Consider the following 22,376-nt stretch of genomic DNA (forward strand, 5'->3'; position numbering starts at 1 on the left):
CACTTCTTCCTAGGAGAATAGCAGTATTCTACTCGTTGCCTTTCCATTTCATGCTGCAACTTGTAGATATGTGTGAAATTTGACCGTTTTTGTGTGGGAAATACTACCTTCGTAGTAAATAGCAGTATCTTAACTGTAGCCATTACTTTAAAGACAGTATTGTTGAAAGAACGGTCGTCTTACTCTTGAGCCGGTCAGTTAAGGAATTTCTTTGATGACGTAAAAGTGACATCACTTCCCCACCCGATGGGGAAACGGCTGGGAAGGAAAAGGATGCCTTTGATTGTCACGACATGGGAATCATAGCTGACGCAGGTACTGTTATATGAAAAACGACGCCTGTAGGATTGAGTAGGGGCGGGATTGCCTGTATATGAAGTCCTAGATTCAGATTAAAACACGATCGTGTTTTGATGTGATCGCTTACTAGATTCAGAGCGTGAGATATACAACATACATACAAGACCTGTTCCACGCCTTAGTAGGCTCATCACGCTTTCGGTACGGGTCTTGAAGTTACATTCAGAAAAGTGAGGGGAGCAGGCACTTATGTTGTAACACAGAATGAGTGATAGAAAAGGCCAGAAGACATATAGGAATGAATTTTTCGCGCGTGTGGGGTTGAACCGCGACCTTATTGTACGACAATCCTGGCAGGTGGCGTGTCTACAGTTGAGTATCACGAACACAAAATATCGTTCAAACTCAAGTCATACTAATCCCTACCTGAGACCGTCGTTCTACCACATCGCGAATATTTACACATTTAGGCTTATACCATATTCACACAATATACTAGAACGTGAGACAGTGATGCTCTTGTATGTGTATTTAATTCAGAAAAGTGAGTGGAGCAGGCACTTATGTTGGTAACAACAAGATATGAAGTGAATAGAAAAGTGCCAGAAGACAATAGAGAATGAAAATTTTTCGCGGCGGTGGTGGGGTTTGAACCTGCGAACTTATTGGTACGACAACTCCGCCTGGCAGGTGAGAGCGTGGCTCTACAGTGTGAGCTATCAACGAACACAAAAAATATTCGTTTCAAACTCAAAGTCATTACTAGATCCCTCTCTCACGCTCTCACCTGCCAGGCGGAGTTGTCGTACCAATAAGGTCGCAGGTTCAAACCCCACCACCGCCGCGAAAAATTTTCATTCTCTATTGTCTTCTGGCACTTTTCTATTCACTTCATATCTTGTTGTTACCAACATAAGTGCCTGCTCCACTCACTTTTCTGAATTAAAAATTCACCCCATACACCGGAGCATACTCAATGTCTCAATCGTTTCTATGTTATATGTTTGTGTTGAGAATATTGGCTATTAAGCTTAACTGCTGGTCAAAATTATTCGCGATGGTGGTGTACGAACGAATCGGCGGTCTCAAGAAGTGGGTGAGAGAGGGATCTAGTAATGACTTTGAGTTTGAAACGAATATTTTTTGTGTTCGTTGATAGCTCACACTGTAGAGCCACGCTCTCACCTGCCAGGCGGAGTTGTCGTACCAATAAGGTCGCAGGTTCAAACCCCACCACCGCCGCGAAAAATTTTCATTCTCTATTGTCTTCTGGCACTTTTCTATTCACTTCATATCTCTTTGAAGTTACACAACATATCCCGCCTGTGATGCCTGGACATAAATCAAGGGCTGAGCTGACTCATGTTGACAAGCGAGCTATCAAAAGAGCAATCGTTGATTGGTCAAAAACTCAGGATTTCATATAAGGACATAAGTTCTTGAAAGCGATACCCACCCACCTGTCAGTGGACAGAACTGATATGATGAAATTGGGGCTCCATAAAATGTTATATCATGGTAGGCTCCACCCTCTATTTCTATTCTGGCGTAGATGTAGACGGCGATAGCATTTCCGATATCATAATGACTAGTGGGCAAAGGGTTAAATCTTCCAAACAATCCCAATCGTCGTCTATCTCAAATGGGCCCCGTTAGAGCCCCGACGCGCAAACTCAGTAATCATCGAATGAGCGCTTTACAGGCGTCGTGTCTAGTCATACATGTTAAGTGTTTCTGTTGGCTTGAGATCACTCATAAAGTGCTTTGAACAAACTTCGTGCATATTGCGCTCAAACCCCCCTCCCCCCCCCCTCCCGCCATTACCTCTAGTAAAAGTGCTCTGGTTGAGTTGATGAGGAACGGCACCTCTCTATGCTGAAGGAATCCATGGACCAAGATCTTGGTTGGGTTGTTGGCGTTAAAGTGTGACTGATCAATGCTAGAACTGTATATAGTAGGAATGAAACCAAAGACAAAAGTGAAAATTGACGATTGAAATCAACAGCTTAAAACGAAATTATTTGTACTCTGCATTGATTTTATCTTTAAAATACTTAATCACTCAAAATGGTATATTTTGGAAGTGCTCGAAACAAAGCTATAATCACTATCTTCCTCATCCACCCACTCCTCCTCTCCACTTCTTCTTCTTCTTCTTCTTCTTCTTCTTCTTCTTCTTCTTCTTCTTCTTCTTCTTCTTCTTCTTCTTCTTTTCTTCTTCTTCGTCTTCTCTTCCTTCTCCTTCTTATGTTTATAATTTCAGAACGATTGACTTCCGTCAGCTGTAAACAAAGAACACTGCGCTCATTGTTAAATTTGGGCACCATCTATTTCCTTTTACCAAAGTGACACGACGAGGTGAATCGAGCGAATTATTGCTAGTACGGTACCTTCTTCCAGCTACAAGTCTGTCGGGCGTGGTGGGATTTTCCCTTGTATAAAGAAGGAAGGCAGTGCCCACAAAGGCAGGACTTTGAGGTAGCCATCTCGTGTTGATGTAAGGGGGATGGACATCGAAGCAACCCAATCCTGGGTAAATGACACCAGCACAAGCATTGTGACGTAATATCCTATTGTCACTGTGAATGACTGCACCATCTGTGGAATTGGGAATGTTGTATTTACCGAATAGGTTGACATTAATATGTGAGTTTATAATATAAGTAAGCAAGTTAATGTACCAGACGTTTTCTTCGCCTTATTTTTTTTTTTCTGATAAAATGTATTGTAATTTTTAAAAATCCTTACTTTACATATGCATGCATCGACCTTTTGTCGTAACCTCGCATAAAGAAATAGAATACTGACATAAGATTGAATCATCACATACAACTAATCACAAAGCCAGCAAGACTCTTGGATTTCTTAAATAAAACTTGAAAACCAGTAACGGGTCAGCAAAGTTAGCAGCGCACAAGGCTTTAGTTAGACATGCATAAGATAAGAGCTCGTGATGTGGGATCACGATATTATTATGATCGACGGAATAAATATGAGACAATTCAACAGAGCGAAAAGGCGGGTTACCAACTCCAATGCAGATCACCGCACGACTGCTTAGATAAATTGAAATCCCGTTTAAAAGCTTACCATAATGGAGAGCTCCAGTGGCGGTTCTAGCCTATTTACAGTGGTGGGGCAAAGATGATTCGGTCATATATATATATATATATATATATATATATATATATATATATATATATATATATATATATATATATATATTTCACCTTTTAAAAAAAAATTTCAACCACAAATAATCACATTCACAATGAAATGACAATACCAGTAGATTTTAATTATTCCAAACGTAATCAAAAATGAATGACGAAAGAGAATACAACTAAAAAAATAAAGCGACGAGACATAATGCGACAACACCTTGACAATACAAGTCCATTTCGTTCCCAGATTTCGTTCACTAGAAAAATTTAAGAGATGCTTTAATCCCTCAACGGCGAGATTAATATTTCTGTTACATATTTCTGGTTTTCAGTAGTACGTAGTAACCTTAAAGTTTTCATCGAGAAGCAACAACAGCGATATGACTCGAGTTTCATTCAGAGTTCAAATTGCATCATTTTTACTGCTGTCTTGGTGGTTAGAATGATTGTACCGGTGGTGGTAGTGGTTAGAATAGTGGTAGCAGTGGTAGTTGTGGTGGAGGAGGAGGAGGAAGACGAGGCGGTGAGGGAGGATGTAATTATGGTAGTGGTTTTGGTGGTGCTGTTGGTTAGAATGATAGTTGTGGAGACGATGACGGAAATTGTATGCTGATGTTGATATTGTTTTTATTGCTATTGTAGTACTTGTTGTTAATATTGTTGTTGTTGTTGTTAATGATGATGATGATGATGATTATGATGACAACGACGATGTCGTCGACAATGATGGTTACCATACGATATTACAAAGTTTATTCAATCTTAGGCTTTCGCCAATAAATCATACAATTTGATGACCACATACATGAAAGTGGGAAAAAATGGTAAATGGAACCAAACAATAATCTGATACCATTAATAACCACAAAAAAATACAACAACAGTAATACCACCAATACGTTTAATAATAATAATAATAATAATAATAATAATAATAATAATAATAAATATATAATAATAATAATAATATAATAATAATATAATAATAATAATATAATAATAATAATAATAATAATAATATAATAATAATAATAATAATAATAATAATAATAATAATACAATAATAATAATAATAATAATAATAATAATAAAATAATAATAATAATAATAATAATAATAATAATAATAATAATAAATAATAATAATAATAATAATAATAATAAATAATAATAATGATAATAATAATAATAATAATCATTACTACCACCACCACCATTACTACTACCACCACCGCTACCACTATCACTACCACCATCACCATCATTATTACGTTTCCAATCATTTTTTCTCGTTTTTTAAAATTTGATATCTATCAAAACAGACGAAAATTCCGGTGATTTTTTAAAGGGTAGTTAAAATATCTACGATTTTATTAGCCCTGAAAACTACGATTTTTATTTTCCTATTTAAAGTAGGCAGGTCTGCTATGACAAGTATCAGTTCCATAGCCAAAATAAGACAAACAAAAACAAAGTTTATTTAATCTTAGGCTTTCGTCAATAATTCATACAATACAATTAAGACAAAATAATGCTACCAATCTCTCCTCATGCATTCGTTAGACTATCACAATAACGACCGTGTTATCTTTGCTCCTTACCCAACCAACCCCTAGCTTCCCGCCTCTTCATCGCGAACTATCTTATGTATGTATTAGCTTCAGGACGGGCAAGTACGGAATCTGCCCAACCTTCCTTTAAACGTATTTATTTCCTCTATAACTTAGAATTCAACTCTCTCCTTTCTCAGAAGAGTATTTCTCATATACTAATTCAATTGTTGAGAAAACCAAAATGGTGGTTGCATTTTATATATTTATTTAGTCGTGACTTTTGAATAGAAGTGTTTTGTTTTATTAGAGGGAATACAATAGAAAGTTACATTGTTTTGCAAAATTATTTAGTCTGGCAATAAAAATACAGCGGTAATTACTTTAAGAATTTTTTAAAAAAAAGAACTAACAAATTAATTTGTTTAAAAAAAAAAAAAAACAAACAAAAAACAACAATAACAAAAAAAACAAATAAGAAAACAATTTAAATAAATGAGTTTTGAGAAGCACTAAAGAAAACGAGAAAAAAAAAAAGAAATAATTTAAATGGATAAACAAATATATAAAAACAACACAAATTAATACTAAATTGATATAATATTAGTAAATTAATAAATTTAATTCAATACTGGAACCTTTCCAAAGTCATTACATCAATGGCACCAGCACAAGTAAGGCAATAAATAAGAAAAAGTTCGTTTGCAAAAATCTCTATTATGTGTTCACTGGTTTATAAGGCGGGCTCATTTGAATTAGCCCGACCTAGTACTAGAGGCCAGACAGCAAAAATCGGAGTTAGTTCACCGTCAGGCGACGTGACGATGAGATGACGATGTGGGCGGAGTGGAGTGGTTGGGTGTGGGGGGGGGGGGGGGGATAAAAAGAACAGGAGCGTATTATGCATTACGGGGTGCATGGTGATTCGCAATCTATCAAAATACACACAGATTGATTTCAGTACGAAGTATCAAGTTTACGTAGTAACTTTTGAAATCATCTAATTTAAATTTGATTATTTCGGACCTGGTAATACAGCTTATAACTCGAAAAAACAGGCTGGTATTTGCCCACCCTGCCCATTATTACCAGCCGTCCCTGGAGAGCTCAAAATATAAAGTCACTCCAAATCACAACCATCAAAAACTCAGACGTAGCAATGCGATCACGCACAATACATTTATTTTCTCTCCAATTCATAAAGAATGGAACGTTTCGTCAGATGAAATAACAGTATCTTAAAGAACAATATAGAACAGCTTAAACCTAAAGATCTAAAAAAATGTGTGTAAGAAATACTGCTGTTGTTTTTAAGAACACAGTATATGCAATGTTAACCAAATAGCACATACTTTGTTCTTTAATAAAATGGCAGAATAGCAACAATGCAAGAAAGAAAAATGCAAGCCCCCCCCCCCCCCCCCCCCCACCCCACCCAAAAAAAAAAAAAAAAAAAACAAAGAAAAGAAAAAAAAAAGTTTAAAAATTATAAGTTTGCCTGCCTCCCAAGTCGAGGCAAGTTGATTTTTGGGATTTTCTTTACTTGTATTTTTCTCTCTTTCTTTGTCTGGCATTGTCTTATACACACTTCTTCAGATCTTTTTCTTACACCAGTGCCGGATCCCTAATTTCTCACTTTGATAACTGTTTAAAACTGATGACAGCATGCAACAAAAGGCAAATATCTTCACCAACATGATGGTGTTGTCTACAAAAGAGAAGTTGAAGAAGAAGAAATGATTCGAGGTATGAATTATTTATTGTTTAACCCCAGTTCCTTTAATTTTACACTTCACATTATCATCGATGTCTATAGTTCACGATGGGAGTTTTCCTGTTTAATTAGCGTAGTCTCGAGGATAATCCCATCATGTTCTTTTTAACTGTTTATTTTCCTGACACTATCCTACATGGCCAATTTTTGACAAACTGAACAATATATTCACTGATTCACTGGTATAATAATATTATAGAGAAAATGAAACACAAATCAGAGGCCAAAGTCCTTTGTTTTCCTTGACACTTGACCTTGGGCTTAGGTTTAACTATGTGACCCACCCTTTCGTTTGCTTCTTTACCCCATAACCCAATTTCCATCCTCCTCTCATTCATCACGTAGCGCGGTAATAATGAATGGATGGGGAAGCATTCGAAGGAAACGTAAACATTCCAATGATTATCAAGCGTTGCCTAAGTCTACGAAAATACACTGTACAACCTGTTTAGATAATATCCAAGACGACAATAAAATCGTATTGTGGTCTCGGATAGTGTGAGGAAACGGAGGGTTACAAACGAGAACACACAATCCAAGGAACTTGTGGGCTCATACTACAAGATAGATAAAAACAATAAAAAAACAACAACAACAAAAAAACATAACATTTCGAGACCAAATAATCCCACTTTAGCAAAAAGCAAAAATATAAATGTGACTTATTGAGTCAATTCGGCATTATTTGCTGTGGTCCATACGACAAAAAGTGAATTCAAAGTTAAGATTACGAAAAATATAAAATTATAAATTGTTGAACTTAAAGAAATTGCTCCACAATACAACATATAAATAGCCTAGACCATCTATAACCCAAGTATCCTATTTTTCTTCTTTCTTCTCTTCTCTTTTACTTTTTCTACTGTAAATGCAATTCTTAAGTTCTATTCTCCCCCAACATAATATTACCGGTTTAAGGCGATGGGTCCCACCACAGATGTTTGTTTCGGCTATAATATTTAATGTATTTGGCCTACCATGACAACATCAAATTAATCTCCTCTTGAGAATGACGTGCTACGTGATACCCTTCTAAACTTTCTTCTCCGATTTAAGTCCGATGCACCCAAATTTGGAACGATATGCTTACATATCATACGTTCAAAATATCTATGAAATGCATTTTCAACTTTCAACCCATGTTGACAGTTGATTTGTTCCAAAGTCAACTTAATATAAATTTACAAGTTAGTATGGATTAAGTTTGGTCGGTTCTAATATTATATCATTTTGTAAAGCACTCGCTCATTAGCCAAGGGGCCGAAAACGATCCTGGATTCAGTGGAGATTTTTTTCTGACCCCTTGTCCACTTGGCTAGCTGGGTCTGTCAGATGTGGCGGAAATAACTTTGTGTTAGAACGCATCATACCAAAGGGCAGCAAGCAATCTGTTTCTACTTACAGAAATCGGGGTAAGCTTTGGCTCTATTGGCCATATTATGACAACTACAGCATATAGTTCAAGTTTAAGAACTTCAACGACATTTGCTACACTTTAAAGTCATTTCATCACCAGAGCAAATAGACAACACAGACGACAGTTGTATATATTTCAGTGCCTGCAACGCTGTTGGGTCAGGGGTATCAATGAAAAAGCAAGACAAAGAAGGTCTCGACAGCAACCTTCCATGGTCACCCAACGTCTCAAACTACAGGGGAGATCCCCACCAAAAGTGAGAACTTCGTATGCTTTATAAAACTATTATACACAACCACCTATTTTTTTAGGTGGGGGTGGGGTGGGCATTACTTGTCACAGAAAGGAATACACGCTTCTTCCATCATTCAAACAGACTCCGGCCAGGGTCTCATTCCAGGACAAGAACAGGACGCCTACACTAAGAGATTAGTATGATAAAAGACCCTACCAAAAGCCCCACCTGTCCTCCCCAATTTCTCAAGTTCAACATGAAGCATGAATTGAAAATAAAAATGAACAACAATAAAACCAAAACCTAAACAAAGAAACCAATTTTTAAAAATTGGGGACAAAAGTCATGGGGGCGAGTAGATTGGGGGACTTTCATCCACATATCTGTTACTCTTTTATGTTTATTCCATTAAATCTAGGTACACTTCGCACCAATTGTCCCATGGTTGGGGACTTTTCGTACCATTTTTTTTATTGTAACGACGTAGCTTGGTCCAACCTCTTTGGCTTGGGATCTGACGGACTTATTTTTATTTTATTGTTCTAATGTTTTTCCTTTTTTTTTGATTAAGGGGCAGTTTAACGTCGAATCAGCTGAAGTTACATTATGATGTGTGATGAGCGTGTGTTTTTTTCTCTCCCAATACTATACACGCCCCGTTTCAACATTGCGTGTTCTTATTTAATTGTGGGAATCAATCTTTTGAAGAAAAAAATATAAGGGGATGTATTTAAAAAAATAGATACCCTATAAAACAAATACAAAAACAAAACAAAACAAAATTAAAACTAAAATAAAAAAGAAACAAAATGAGAAGTAATGAACATAAACAGAGGGAAAAAAATTAAAATTAAATTTGATATTCAATTCAGAAAGATTATAAATGGGTCAATCCGGTACCATGTCGAGATGAAGAAAATGCTGAAAAGTGAATTGAAGTTTAGATATTCAGAAGTACGAAATTTTGATATTTTAGCAAATTTAGGTAAATCCAAGTTTCATATTTTGAGTGTATATTAAATATTCAGCACCCCCCCCCCCCCCACGACACAACATCGGATTGAGACGACGGGTCACATATTGAAATTTGGTTTGTTTGGTTTGAATTAAATTTGCTTTAACTATCTTATAATTGAATGAAAATCAAATTACTATTACTCACCTATCACTGATAAAAGAAAGCAAACAAACACAACAAAACATTGACTCCTATGCATTTTGACGGTAATCATAGAACTGTGGAAAATATGTATACTCGCGAGTTCAAATCGATATATCAAATCTTTGTTTTCTGGTCAGTACTCGTGAGCGCTCGTGGTTCTTATAGCTCACCCCGGGTCGAAAAGGCTTTGGCCCCGGTGCAGGAAGTGTGCTAATGAAACGAATTGCTTATGTTTTTTCGCGCATGGTTTGTTCCTCTGCCACGGTACATTTAACTCCGAATCACCGGCTCAAAAGAAGGTACAAAGTCCAAAGCTCCGAAATTCCCACGAATTTCATGCTCGTAACGAAAAGGGGTAAAATTCTAGATGTGGAAGCCAGATGAAACTGGATGATCACAAGATAAAAAGGGCATATCTCACAAAATTGAATTTTTATCCAGTTATGTTCCGTTGAAAAAGGAGGGATTCTCAAATATCAAAGTAAATTGTCAAAGTACACGGTTGTCCTTGTTCGTAAGGCAAAAGTCGCACTTTAAAGTAATGACCGAAAAAAAAAAAGGAAATAAAATCATTCAAACGAATAAAAATTGTGTTTAAAAATTTTGTTTTCTTAATTGAGTTAGGAGGTTATAAAATCCCCTTCTCAGCACGTTATTCAGTTATTTCAATTACAAGACCGCGAAGCATCCACCAAAATCCTGGCTTGCGAATGTGGGGCAGAGTTTCGCGATGCGTTAATAATAATAATAATAATAATAATAATAATAATAATAATAATAATAATAATAATAATAATAATAATAATAATAATATTCCTGTTCGTGGCGACTTGGGTGGAGTTTTCCTTTATCTTAATTTTAAATTGCACTTGGAATTTTAGTAAAAATGAGCGCACGTTTTACGACAGAAGTATTGTTTCCTAACACCGCGTATAAGTTGACAAAAACATTGTTTTTCATTTTGAACTGTATCAGACCTTTTGCCAAGCAGGGGGTTATTTTAATCGATCGATATTTATTGAAGTAACGATAGATAACGCAAAAAAAAAAGTTTATCTGAGTTTGACATTATTATGAGTAAAAAAAACAAAGAAAGAATATATACTGGTATAAAAAAATGACATTTATGTAGTTTGTTATCGCTTTGGTTAATAATGCCAAGCACTTTTGAGCGTGGTTGATGAAAAGAGGGCGAAAATATAGTAAAGAAATATAGAAAAAAAAAAAAAAAAGATCCTGGAACACAAAAAATGCCTTAAACATGCGACCTGTACTGTATGAAATAAGCATTTCCATAGGTTTGGTCTGCAGCGGAAATAAATTATTATTATTATTATTATTATTATTATTATTATTATTATTATTATTATTATTATTATTATTATTATTATTAATATTATTATTATTATTATTATTATTATTATTATTATTATTATTATTATTATTATTATCATTATTATATAGCGTAGTCGTGAATAATTGAGTATGGTAGATCTATAGAAATACACCATGTTAATCATATGTGATTATACTTTCGTTACTTCGATTCATCGGGCATTTTGAAACCCAAAGGCTTGAAGAATTTTATTCAGCCTCTAATTATAATAATTGCACAATTGTTCAATTCAATTTTAAAGATCTGACCAAGCATGTATGAAACGATGCCAGACTATGAAGCTATGAAGAAAATTAAAAAAAAAAAAACATCCCAAAAATCAGTCTTCCTCAACTGGGGATCGAACCTCACACCTCCTGGTAATCAGGAATAAACGATGAAGACTGGTTTTTTTGGATGTTTTTTTTTCTTGTGTTCTTCTTTCTTGCTATGTTTGATACACACTTGTTCAGATCTTTATCTTACTCCGGTGCCTGTGCCTGCCCGCTAAGTTCTGAATTTGATATTTTCAATTCAATATTAAGATTAAAAGAGTTAACATGAAGCATTGCCTTTGTGAGGAAAACACAACTTGATTTGGATATTCTTTTACATTGTTTATCCACTAATGTCAGTGTCAGTTCTTTGGTAATAAGACTATAACAAAAATGTGAAAATGGAAAGGCTTTAGATGGAAACAATAAAAACAACAGCCGTTTCTGTTACAAACCTTTCGTCGGTAAAACAATAAACAGTGGAACCGCGGAACCGCTTTCTACTTCTGGTAAAAAAGATAACATTGACTGGGGTTAAAATATTAATTGTACAACATTCAAACTCAGACACACACACACACACACACACACACACACACATTACACACACAAAATAAAGGTTAGAGAAAATGGACATATGGTATTTTGTAAATTATGGGATTGCTCACTTGTCTTTAAACCGCGCATATATTCCCCTTGTCTTTGCCGGGGCACGAACCCTCAGCCTCAACAACCGAAAGGATGTGTCCCATATCTACACCACCAGGTTGCCTCTTCAAATACGAACATAAAACGTTTATGAAAACAACAGAGGTTCATTCGGTGCAACCTGTTTCGATTTACGTAAATACAGGTAGACTAACCTATGTTAAATACATTATGTGATAGCCGTTTAACACACGATATGTAGCTATCTGCTCTGTTTATGTCAGTTGTCAGCCATTGACGCCACAAGTGACGTCATAAACAACGTAGAATTTTACGGATTGGTAACTTAATCGGTAAGTGTGGCATTGTGTTTAGCTTATGAACTGTTGGGCGAAGGATCGAGTTCCAATCCGCAACACTGAGTCTATGTTACGCATTTATTCATCATACTCAGGTGCAAAATGAGTACCTGACCGGTAACAGCGTTGTCTCTTGTCAAAAAGGAAACCATGATAGTACTTCACATGGATGATGTCTCGTTCAGTGTTGCCTTTGGCTTGGTACCTTTTTGTAACACTCTCTGACCATATTCAATTGATATTACACTATAGAAAAGCTCACTTCGAAAAAAAAAAAAAAAACTGTGTAAAGAATACATCTAGACGTCTAGTTAGAAGTTAGCTCCCGATAAATGTACTTTCCAGCCGTTTCACTTAAACCTCTAATCATGCCGATTTAGCAATCCTATTGCAACTCTTTTCACCGCATCAGCAGCAAATGAAACAACACTACTGCTACTACTACTACTACTACTACTACTACTACTCATTCACCACCTCCTCCTCCTGTTACAACTACTAAAACAACAACTGCTGCAACAATAGTAGCCTACTTTTTAGACACAGGCTAAATATTTAGGTTTTATATTGATGGTCAATGGAAGTGATATATATATATATATATATATATATATATATATATATATATATATATATATATATATATATATATATATATATATATATATATATATAGCCTTTGCGTTTGGTGTGCATGAAGAATGGGATTCGGAATTACATGTATATACTCGTAGAATTTATTTTTCTGGATGGCGTGTTCAATGTGTAAGGAGAACAGACCCTAAGACCAATCCTTATTACTTTGAAATTCTGGCATCAGCGAGATATAAATTACTTAATGTGGGAACTTTCGCTTGGCAGTCAACTGAGTGCGATGCCGCAGCTGCTCCCCTCCACTAATCTCGTTATCTGCACGCTTCATGACAAATATTTCATTCTATCCTCTGTTATTGTCCGTTAACCACTTCTTGCTCACGTGAATCACTTTTTGAAATTATGACCAGAAAACTTTTGACTTTGTTCCAGATCTCGATAGAAAACCGTAAGAGGTTTACGGCCATTAAAAAAATGTTGTGCCGTCCTCGGCAGCATGAACAATAATATATTATTGTATGCTCGCGCGTGTACATGTGTATAATTGACCACGGATCAGTCGATGGCCAAGGTAATCCAAAAATGTGGACTACAACGGTTATTCTAATCTAATACAGACGTGGACACATTCAAAAGCCTATTCAACATCGACTTTACCGGAGTCTATTGCACACATACGTCAGAAATAACAATATAAATAAAAGATTTAAAAGGAAAAAAAGTTAATCAACAAACACTTGTTTTATCATTTTATCGATTTATACATATGAAATAATTTATGCCAAGTTATGATTTGATAAATAGTAATATTTTACATTAAGTACGTACATTAATTAAGTAGTAAAATACATCTATGACTTATCTATACTATGAACTATGAACCACAGGAAATATGAATAAATACAATCATGTTATGATGGTGTTAGTCCATTTCTTCCACGTTTGGCTTATTGGAGGACGAACCATTGCTATTCGGACCTGTGGTCTGTGAATGCAGTTTTGTCATGACTGGAGAAGCAACCTTTTGTAGTTCTTTCAAATGATTCTCAAATTCATCCTTTTCAGCTAGAGAATTTTCATCTAACCATTTTAGCTCTCCGTCACAAGCTGACCTCACAGTTTCTATGTCTTCAGAAGATAGTTTGTCCTGTGCTGAATCAATGGCTTGCTTCACACTAAAGATATATCCCTCCAGGTTATTTCTTGTTGATACACGCTCCCTCTGTCTCTCATCTTCCTCTTTATATTTCTCAGCGTTAGAGACCATTCTATCAATCTCTTCTTGACTCAAACGCCCTTTGTCATTTTTAATTGTGATATTGTTGGTTTTACCTGATGCTTTATCTTTGGCAGAAACGTTTAGAATTCCGTTAGCGTCGATATCGAAAGTGACGTCAATTTGAGGAACACCACGAGGAGCTGGGGGAATTCCAGACAGTTCAAATCTGCCAAGATTATTGTTGTCCTTTGTCATTGACCGTTCCCCTTCAAATACTTGAATAGCGACGCCTGGCTGATTGTCTGCGTAGGTTGTAAATGTGTTGGATGCCTTGGTTGGGATGGTTGTGCCTCGTTTGATGAGTGTGGTCATCACTCCTCCTGCAGTCTCGATACCAAGGGAAAGAGGTGTCACATCCACCAGTAGAACATCCTTGATGGTGTCACTAGTATCACCAGTGAGGATTGCAGCTTGAACGGCAGCACCATATGCAACAGCTTCGTCGGGGTTAATGGACTTATTCAATTCCTTACCACCGAAAAAGTCGGATAGAAGTTTCTGGATTTTAGGAACTCGAGTGGAACCTCCTACCAGCACTACCTCATCAATTTTAGATTTGTCCAATTTTGCATCACGAAGTGCTGTCTCAACTGGCTCTAAAGTTGAACGAAACAAATCTGCACACAGTTCCTCAAACCGTGCCCTTGTGATTTTGCTATAAAAATCCACACCTTCAAACAAAGCATCAATCTCGATAGAAGCCTCTGTGCTGTTCGAGAGAGTTCTTTTTGCCCTTTCACATGCAGTGCGGAGACGCCTCACTGCTCTTGCATTTTTTGAAATGTCTTTATTATGCTTTCTCTTAAACTCTTGTTTGAAGTGTGCCACTAAACGATTGTCGAAGTCCTCGCCTCCCAAATGCGTGTCACCGGATGTTGATCTTACCTCAAACATGGATCCTTCATCAATAGTAAGAACACTCACGTCAAATGTGCCACCACCGAGATCAAAGATAAGGACATTTTTCTCTCCCTTGTGCCCTTTATCTAAACCATAAGCTAACGCAGCAGCCGTAGGTTCGTTAATGATTCGTAGAACATTGAGACCGGCAATAGCTCCTGCATCTTTTGTTGCTTGCCTCTGTGAGTCATTGAAATATGCGGGCACAGTGATAACAGCATCTCTGATTGTCTGGCCAAGATATGCTTCTGCTGTTTCCTTCATCTTCACCAAAACCATTGAGCTTATTTCTTCTGGGGCAAACACTTTATTTTCTCCTTTGTATTCTGATTTTATTTTGGGTTTGCCGTCAACATTCACAACTTTGTATGACCAGTGTTTCATGTCATTTTGCACGGTTTTGTCGTCGAACTTTCTGCCAATTAGTCGTTTAGCATCGAAAACCGTATTGCTAGGATTGAGAGCTGCCTGATTTTTGGCTGCGTCCCCGACCAGCCTCTCTGTATCTGTGAAAGCCACATAGCTGGGCGTGGTCCTGTTGCCTTGGTCATTAGCGATGATTTCAACCTTTCCATGCTGGAAGACACCCACACACGAGTAGGTTGTGCCAAGGTCGATGCCGATGGCAGGCGCTTTGCTATTTCTGGTCATCTGGTGAAAATAAAAATACATTCTACAGTTTGATAATGAAAACATTATATGGCAGTAGGAGAGAACAACTATTTTCAAAATAACAATGATAATAAAAACTGGACGAGGAGAAGGGAGGGAAGATGGGGAGAAAAATGAAGAGGAGGGGGAGAAAAAGGTGGAGGAAGAAGAAGAGGACGAAGAAAACAAAGAAGAATAAAATGATGACGAAAAAGGAGGATAAGCAGAAGGAAGAAGAAGAAGAGGATGAAGAGGAGGGTGAATGGGGCGAAGTGGAGGAGGGAAGAACAATATGGAGACTGGAGGCAAAAGAGTAGTAGTAGTAGTAGTAGTAGTAATATTAGTAGTAGTAGTAGTAGTAGTAGTAGTAGTAGTAGTAGTAGTAGTAGTAGTAGTAGTAGTAGTAGTAGTAGTAGTAGTAGTAGTAGTAGTAGTAGTAGTAGTAATAGTAGTAGTGGAGGAGAAGGAGGAGGAGGAGGAAGGGAGAGGAGACGAGGAGGAGGAGGAGAGAAGAAGAGAAGAAGAAGAAGAGAGAAGAAAGAAGAAGAAGAAGAAGAAGAAGACAGAAGAAGAAGAAGAAGAAGAAGAAGAGGAAGAAGAAGAAGGAAGGAGAACAGAGGAGAGGAGGAGAGGAGGAAGGACGGGAGAAAGAAGAAGAGATGAATGGGGTGAGGTGAGAGAGGGAAGACAATATGAGATGGAGGCAAAGAGTAGTAGTAGTAAGTAGTAGGTAGTAGTAGTAGTAGTAGATAGTAAGTAGTAGTAGTAGTAAAGTATAGAGTAGTAGATAGAGTAGTGAGGTAGAGTGTAGAGTAGAAGAGGTAGTGAGGGTGAGTAGTAGAGTAGTGAGATAGTAGAAGAGTAGTATAATGGTAGTAGTGTAGGTAGTGAGTAGTAAGTAATATGAAGAGGAAAGAGTAGTAGTAGTAGTAGTAGTAGTAGTAGTAGTAGTAGTAGTAGTAGAGTAGTGAGTAGAGAAAGTAGTAGTAGTAGTAGTAGAGAGTAGTGAGAGGTAGAGTAGTAGTAGTAGGAGGAGAGGAGTGGTGACGTCGTGAGAGAGTAGTAAGTGTAGTGTAGTAGTAGGAGTAGTAGTAGTAGTAGAGTAGTAGAGAGAGTAAGAGTAGAGTATTAGAGAGTAGGTAGAGTAGTAGTAGTAAGTAGATAGTAGTAGTAAGAGAAAGGGAAGAGGAGAGGAGGAAGGAGGAGGAGGAGGAGGAGAAGCGAGAAGGAGGAAAGGAGGAAGGAGAGGAGGAGAGAGGAGGAGGAGAGAGGAGGAGAGAGAGGGAGAGGAGAGAGAAAAGGACAGGAGAAAGAAGAAGAGATTGGAGGTGCAAGAAGAGTAAGAAGAAAAAGAAGAAAAGCGGAGATGGAAGAGGAGGAAGAGAGAGGAACAAAACAAAAACAAAAACAAAAAACAATCCAAAACACACGCACACACATACACACACACACACAACAAAAAAAAACCCAAAATACAAAATACAGAACAAAAAAAAAAACAGACGAAAAAATAAACATGTCAACTCTACCACATGAAAAAACAAACAAACCCAAACCAAAGCAAATTTCAGAGGTATAACGACATCTGGACTCTAGGAATCCACAAGTAAACAAAGTCAGGCATTAACTCGATTAGCTCCACCTTCAGTTAACAATTAATCGAACAAATAAAAGAAAACTAGCTTCATTTAACTGTCCGAGATTGACAACATATGGAGTAGATGTTGGGTCTGATTTAGATCTTGCAGAAAATACGTAACAATATTTCCAGAAGGTAGCGATCTATTCATTTCATTACAAACCACGGATTAATTCGTGAGAAAATACTTCTTTTTTTCAACTTTGCCACGGCAGTTCAGGGGATATTTTGTTTTTTCGTTTGATGATTTGTTTTAGTGACGCCAGGCAAAAATTATCACACAAAGTTTTTTAACTTGATCACGACCGACGATAATGCAAGTCTAGAAGCACATGGCAAACCACATGTTCCTGTCTTGACAGCTCAAGTTCCAATGTAAATTATAGAAAAAAATAACCTTTAAAATTTGGCTGTTAGGTGGCAAAAGAAACACATATTCATAAATACTCGATCATACATCAAATAATGTCTAGATATGGATATTTTATGGAAAAAAAGGTAAAATTTATCAAAAGTTACAGTCTATCTATTTTTAGACCAGAGCAAATTATTGCGCTGGTGTGAACAAAACGAGAATTATTCGGTGCCTGATTTTCAGAATAATTTAGTCTTATATTATTATTTCTGCAACTGTTAGATTTTATGTAAACATATTTTCAATACTGAAAGTGTATTGCCTACAACTCAAACTACAAAATTGGGAGACCTATATTGTGCGTAAATCTTTCCGGCCCCTAACGAAAATCACTAGCAACTTGTTATTGTTTACGTTTGGGGCACCTAATTATACTGCTCTATAAAAGCTGATGCTAAACAAAAATTCAAACAAAATAAAACAATTCAAACTTACCTTCTGATGTTTGTCGCTGATGGAGTTGGGAAAGGATAAAATAATTTCTCTAAGAGCAATGAATAAACCTTTTTAAAAAAAACGAGCTTCTTCTCTTAGCTTTCTTCCTCTCGGTGAAGTTAAGTTTGATCTGACTGTCTGAAGCTCTGTCTTTTATAAGGCAACTTAACTATCATCTCAAGCATTCGACATTGCTCTTGAGTTTACTCGCAACATGTGGTAACTTCTAGAAGGATTGTTTACATTCTAAATATAAACCACTAAGCATTTGATTGGTTGAAAATCAAAAGAGGCGGAGTCATTGGCTGAGATGTAGGTCATTCTGCTTTTCTAGCGTGCTTGCCAGTTTGGCATTTTGGTAACTTTTTTTTGGACAGTTTCTACTGAAGTTAAATGTGTTATTTTACGCAAATGTCATTTTAAAAGTTACATTCAACTGTCATTTTTAACCAAAACCTAATTTACCTTTAACCGATTTTCGTCATTTTAAAAAAATCAACGCAGTTGACACGATAATTTACGCATTAGTTCATACTCTGCAATCGGGATATGAAAAAAAAAAAAAAAAAAAAAAAAAAAGCAAAAAAAAAAAATAAATAAATAAAAAAAAAGAAGATGACTGATTCTTAAAATCTATCTGGCAATTTAAAAGTTTTAGTGCCCATTCATCAGTGCTGGGATTACCCGCCCAAATCATTACCCGGGTAGTGGTCGGATTACCCGGGTACCCGCGGGTACCCGTGGCGGGAGTGACTTTTGACCAAAAAAAATGTTTTGTGAAAGGGGGGGGGGGGGGGGGGGGGGGGGGGGGCTTTATTATTCTTTAAATTTTTTTATGTTTTTATTCTTTAATTTTTTTTTTTTTAGTCATTTATTATTTATTATTTATCACAACAAATGAAACGAAAGTAAGAAGCAAGGATAATTAATTACAATGAAACCAAAATAAATAAATTTTAAAAATAACTGAGATTCCTTTAAAAGATAAGAACTAGTATAGTCTTAATCTGTTGATTCCAAAATTGAATCAAATGTGTGTTAACAAATAAAACAAAAAAATCAATGTAATTGAAAAATAAAAGAGGAAAATCTTTTGAAAAAAGGTCATGTGAATGTAAATATGTAAGATCAAAATTGTATTACATCCAATTATCACTTAGTTCGGTTTCCATTTGTTGAAGCGGGTACCCGCTACCCGTCCCTTTTACTCGAGTACCCGGTTTGACTTTATTACCCGCGAGTACCCGCGGGTACCCGGGTACCCGCCCAGCACTACCATTCATCGACTATTCTTCTTCTTCTTCTTCGTTCCCGTCACGTCACATGGTCAGTCCGGTCTGGTGAATGAAGCCCACAGTGGGCCATCGACTATTCAATATTCATATTATTCATCGAATTTTAGATGTTGTTTTGAGGGGTAGAATTAGTATAAAATCAGAGAATATTAAAGACAAAATTCCGTTCAATCTTGATTTTAAAATTCGAACGATACTCATGCGACTTTTTCGCCACCGGCCATATATATATATATATCTGGCATCGCGGAAAATTGCCATTTGAAATCCCAAATTTTGCCAAATTTTGCCACAAAAAAATGACAATTTTGCCACAAAAAATTAGAAAAATTTGCCACATTTTGCCGTAAAAATTGCCAAATTTTGCAAATTTTGTTAACTAATCGGATAACTTTTTTTCGTTCCCGGGGACCCCAAATACTACAATGATCTGAAGATGCACACAAAAGTCACTCAGATGCAGACCAGAAAGAAAAATGATTTAAAACATCAATCTTAATCTTATATCAAAACAAAAGTACGAAAAACCTGCAAAGAGAGGTATCAAAATTTAATTAAACAAGATATTCATAAGAAATAAAACTGTTATAATAAAGGAACACCAAAGCCTTTAAGTTTGCTTCGTTGAGCCGCCTTCTCCTGTCTGAAAATACAAGATTATAAATGGAGAAGGACCTCTCAGCATCAGCAGAATTAAGGCAGGTGTATATGTATCTCTTTGCCAGCGTAGCAAGATGGGGAACATCTGAGCTAACACTGTTCCAAAAAAACAGTCAGATCAAGTGGAATGCCTCCAGATGTCGACACTGCTCTTGGACCAAGAGACTCTTTATATCGAAGTACTTCTGCACGAGGTACTTCATGAATACCAGGAATGGTCAAAGATTCAATATAAGAGTCAGCAATAAACACTAAATTGCAAGGATTGAAGAAAGGTATCTCCTTCAATAATTCCATCTTTGGTTGGCCTCCCGTCGATGAATATTTCTCAAGCTTTTCATTGGCCAAAGAGAAAGCTTGACAAAAAATATCCTGGAGCTGAAGCTTGAGATGTTGGTCCAGGTCATGCGGACAGTGTCTTTCTACATCTTGTAGGGTCACATGGCAAGATGAAAACTGGTCCTTAATTTCCATGAGCTTTGACCACGCCTGGTGAAATTAGAAATAAGAATAAGGCAAGGATTAAAAAACATAAGAAAGTATTTTTGTTTTGTAATTCTTTTCTTGTTCTAGTCAAAGACATTCAACTATAATGTTGTGTTCAAAGGCAGAGTTTCAACAAAGATGGAATCGTTTCATTAATAATGATACCTGCTCTTAATCTTATAAATAAGATTTAAAGGTAGGAGGAGAAAATGAATATTTACTGTCATGGCGATTGGACGTTGGCTTTGGAATACATCAGTAGCTACAACGATGGACTGAGACTGCTGGATTATAAAGCTCATCTCTGCTTGAATTAACTGGCGCTCCGACACCGAGCAGAGGATATCATTCAAGTAGACTAACGACTCTGGAGCCGTGCGCCCACAGTGCTCCATTTCCTTCGCAATGAATGTGGCAAAGTGCTGCAAATTTTTCTCATGGTATGATACCGCTTCAAACCAACAATTCCATCTGGATTTTGAAAAGGAAGTAAAAGAAATGATGCATTTTTAATTCATTTGTTAAATTGAATTTTTATTTGAAAAGAAGATAACATTATACCTACTTAATCTATCAGTTTTTGGCCTTATAGTATAGTCTGTTGAATTTACCATCATCATATGACTTGACCTAGTGAGGACTAATGTTAGGCATTGACTTTAATGGTTGACTATGACCCTCTTACTTTACCCCGAAATAATTGTGCAAGATAGCTTCCAATATTTATTTTTAAAAATTCTAGTGCATTTTCTTAAGTCAATGGTTAAAGCAAACTAACTTTGAAATGAAAAAAATGATGACAATCTAAAAAGATAACATAATGGAATAATCAATTCTATTAAGCCATAGCAAGCACTTTCCCAGTCAGATACTTAATTAAAGCTCATCTTTTCAACAAAAAAAAGGGAGCAGATTACTATAACTGTAACATGATACTACTAAATATGGTTACTAACATATCAAATTAGGTAATAAGAATGACTGACCCTCCTATTTGTCAATATCCAATATTAACAATGTGTCACCTTTAGGTGAAAAAAGTTTTTTTAAAGACCCAGATGAATCATGACCAAGAAAGGAACATTCTCAAAATCTCACCGTGTAGCGATTGGGTTTGGAGGCATCTTTGGAGATTTGACGAGTGGTGTCAGGAATCGCAGATATCTTGCCTTTCTGGCATTGGCGTTCCAAAATATCGCATTTGCAGCTTTGACGAATTTGTTGGTGCGATTGAAGGGCTTTCTGAAGGCATCACCCACTAGGCTCATGATATGAGCCATGCATGTGATATGCGTAGCATTTGGCATGAGCCCTTTCAATACATCATTGAAAGCCTTCCTCATGTATGCTGCATTGTCTGTGTTTACGGTGACGACGTCAGTAAACTTGATGCCAGTGGAGACTAAGCATTCAATTATGGCCGTCGCAACGGTTGTGTAGTTTGTGACAGACAAAAATCTTGTGTCCAAGAGGTAACTTTGGACTTTGTCCACATCAGCGCTCAAGGGTTCCAGTGGTGCAGCTAAGACATTGAGGACAAACCTGAAAAGATAGGCGATACAAATAAGAGAAAACACAAAATAACATAGAGGGAAGGATGCAAAGGTGATATCATAATTGCTCTCAGCATTTAATTATAGAATTCAAACTAAGGATTCGAACTGATCACTGTGTATGTTGTGTTGTGTAGTACGCCCATATATATATATATATATATATATGTGTGTGTGTGTGTGTGTGGTATATATATATATATATATATAT

At 36.4% G+C, this 22,376-nt stretch overlaps 3 protein-coding genes across 3 annotated transcripts in view; all 3 read right to left on the reverse strand.

Annotated features, from left to right (window-relative positions):
• The window catches only part of LOC144960011 (pancreatic lipase-related protein 2-like), a 45,080-nt gene extending 35,127 nt beyond the window's left edge, over positions 1 to 9,953 (reverse strand). The window contains exons 1-3 of the mRNA XM_078892956.1: positions 9,602 to 9,953; positions 2,691 to 2,898; positions 2,125 to 2,245 (exon numbers count right to left, since the gene is read on the reverse strand). Coding sequence (XP_078749082.1) covers positions 2,125 to 2,245; positions 2,691 to 2,898; positions 9,602 to 9,671 — 399 coding nt within the window. The 5' untranslated portion in view covers positions 9,672 to 9,953. The remainder of the gene's footprint in view (positions 1 to 2,124; positions 2,246 to 2,690; positions 2,899 to 9,601) is intronic.
• Positions 9,954 to 13,604: 3,651 nt separating this feature from the next.
• On the reverse strand, positions 13,605 to 18,304 carry LOC144960018 (heat shock protein 70 B2-like). The gene is made up of 2 exons (XM_078892965.1): positions 18,172 to 18,304; positions 13,605 to 15,682 (listed from the first exon to the last, which is right to left on the reverse strand). Exon 2 carries the CDS (start codon positions 15,680 to 15,682, stop codon positions 13,775 to 13,777), a length of 1,908 nt encoding a protein of 635 aa, XP_078749091.1. The 5' UTR covers positions 18,172 to 18,304; the 3' UTR covers positions 13,605 to 13,774.
• Positions 18,305 to 20,001: 1,697 nt separating this feature from the next.
• On the reverse strand, positions 20,002 to 22,241 carry LOC144960027 (uncharacterized). Its single transcript, XM_078892975.1, has 3 exons — positions 21,711 to 22,241; positions 20,834 to 21,083; positions 20,002 to 20,615 (listed from the first exon to the last, which is right to left on the reverse strand). The coding sequence occupies exons 1-3, from the start codon at positions 21,953 to 21,955 to the stop codon at positions 20,217 to 20,219; spliced, it is 894 nt and encodes a 297-aa protein (XP_078749101.1). The 5' UTR covers positions 21,956 to 22,241; the 3' UTR covers positions 20,002 to 20,216.
• Positions 22,242 to 22,376: the final 135 nt, after the last annotated feature.

Source organism: Berghia stephanieae, chromosome 1, assembly GCF_034508935.2.
Source record: "Berghia stephanieae isolate SIO BIC M18660-M18661 chromosome 1, UCSD_Bste_1.3, whole genome shotgun sequence".
Taxonomy (NCBI): Eukaryota; Metazoa; Mollusca; class Gastropoda; order Nudibranchia; family Aeolidiidae; genus Berghia; species Berghia stephanieae.

What these genes read in the sequence shown, in the direction of transcription:
- LOC144960018 (XM_078892965.1), bottom strand. Translation starts at nt 15,682, where the DNA reads ATGACCAGAAATAGCAAAGCGCCTGCCATCGGCATCGACCTTGGCACA.
- LOC144960027 (XM_078892975.1), bottom strand. Translation starts at nt 21,955, where the DNA reads ATGAGGAAGGCTTTCAATGATGTATTGAAAGGGCTCATGCCAAATGCT. An exon ending in CCAAACCCAATCGCTACACG is followed by an intron (nt 21,084 to 21,710) that starts GTGAGATTTTGA and finishes TTCAAAATCCAG; the next exon opens with ATGGAATTGTTGGTTTGAAG. An exon ending in AACGTCCAATCGCCATGACA is followed by an intron (nt 20,616 to 20,833) that starts GTAAATATTCAT and finishes TAATTTCACCAG; the next exon opens with GCGTGGTCAAAGCTCATGGA.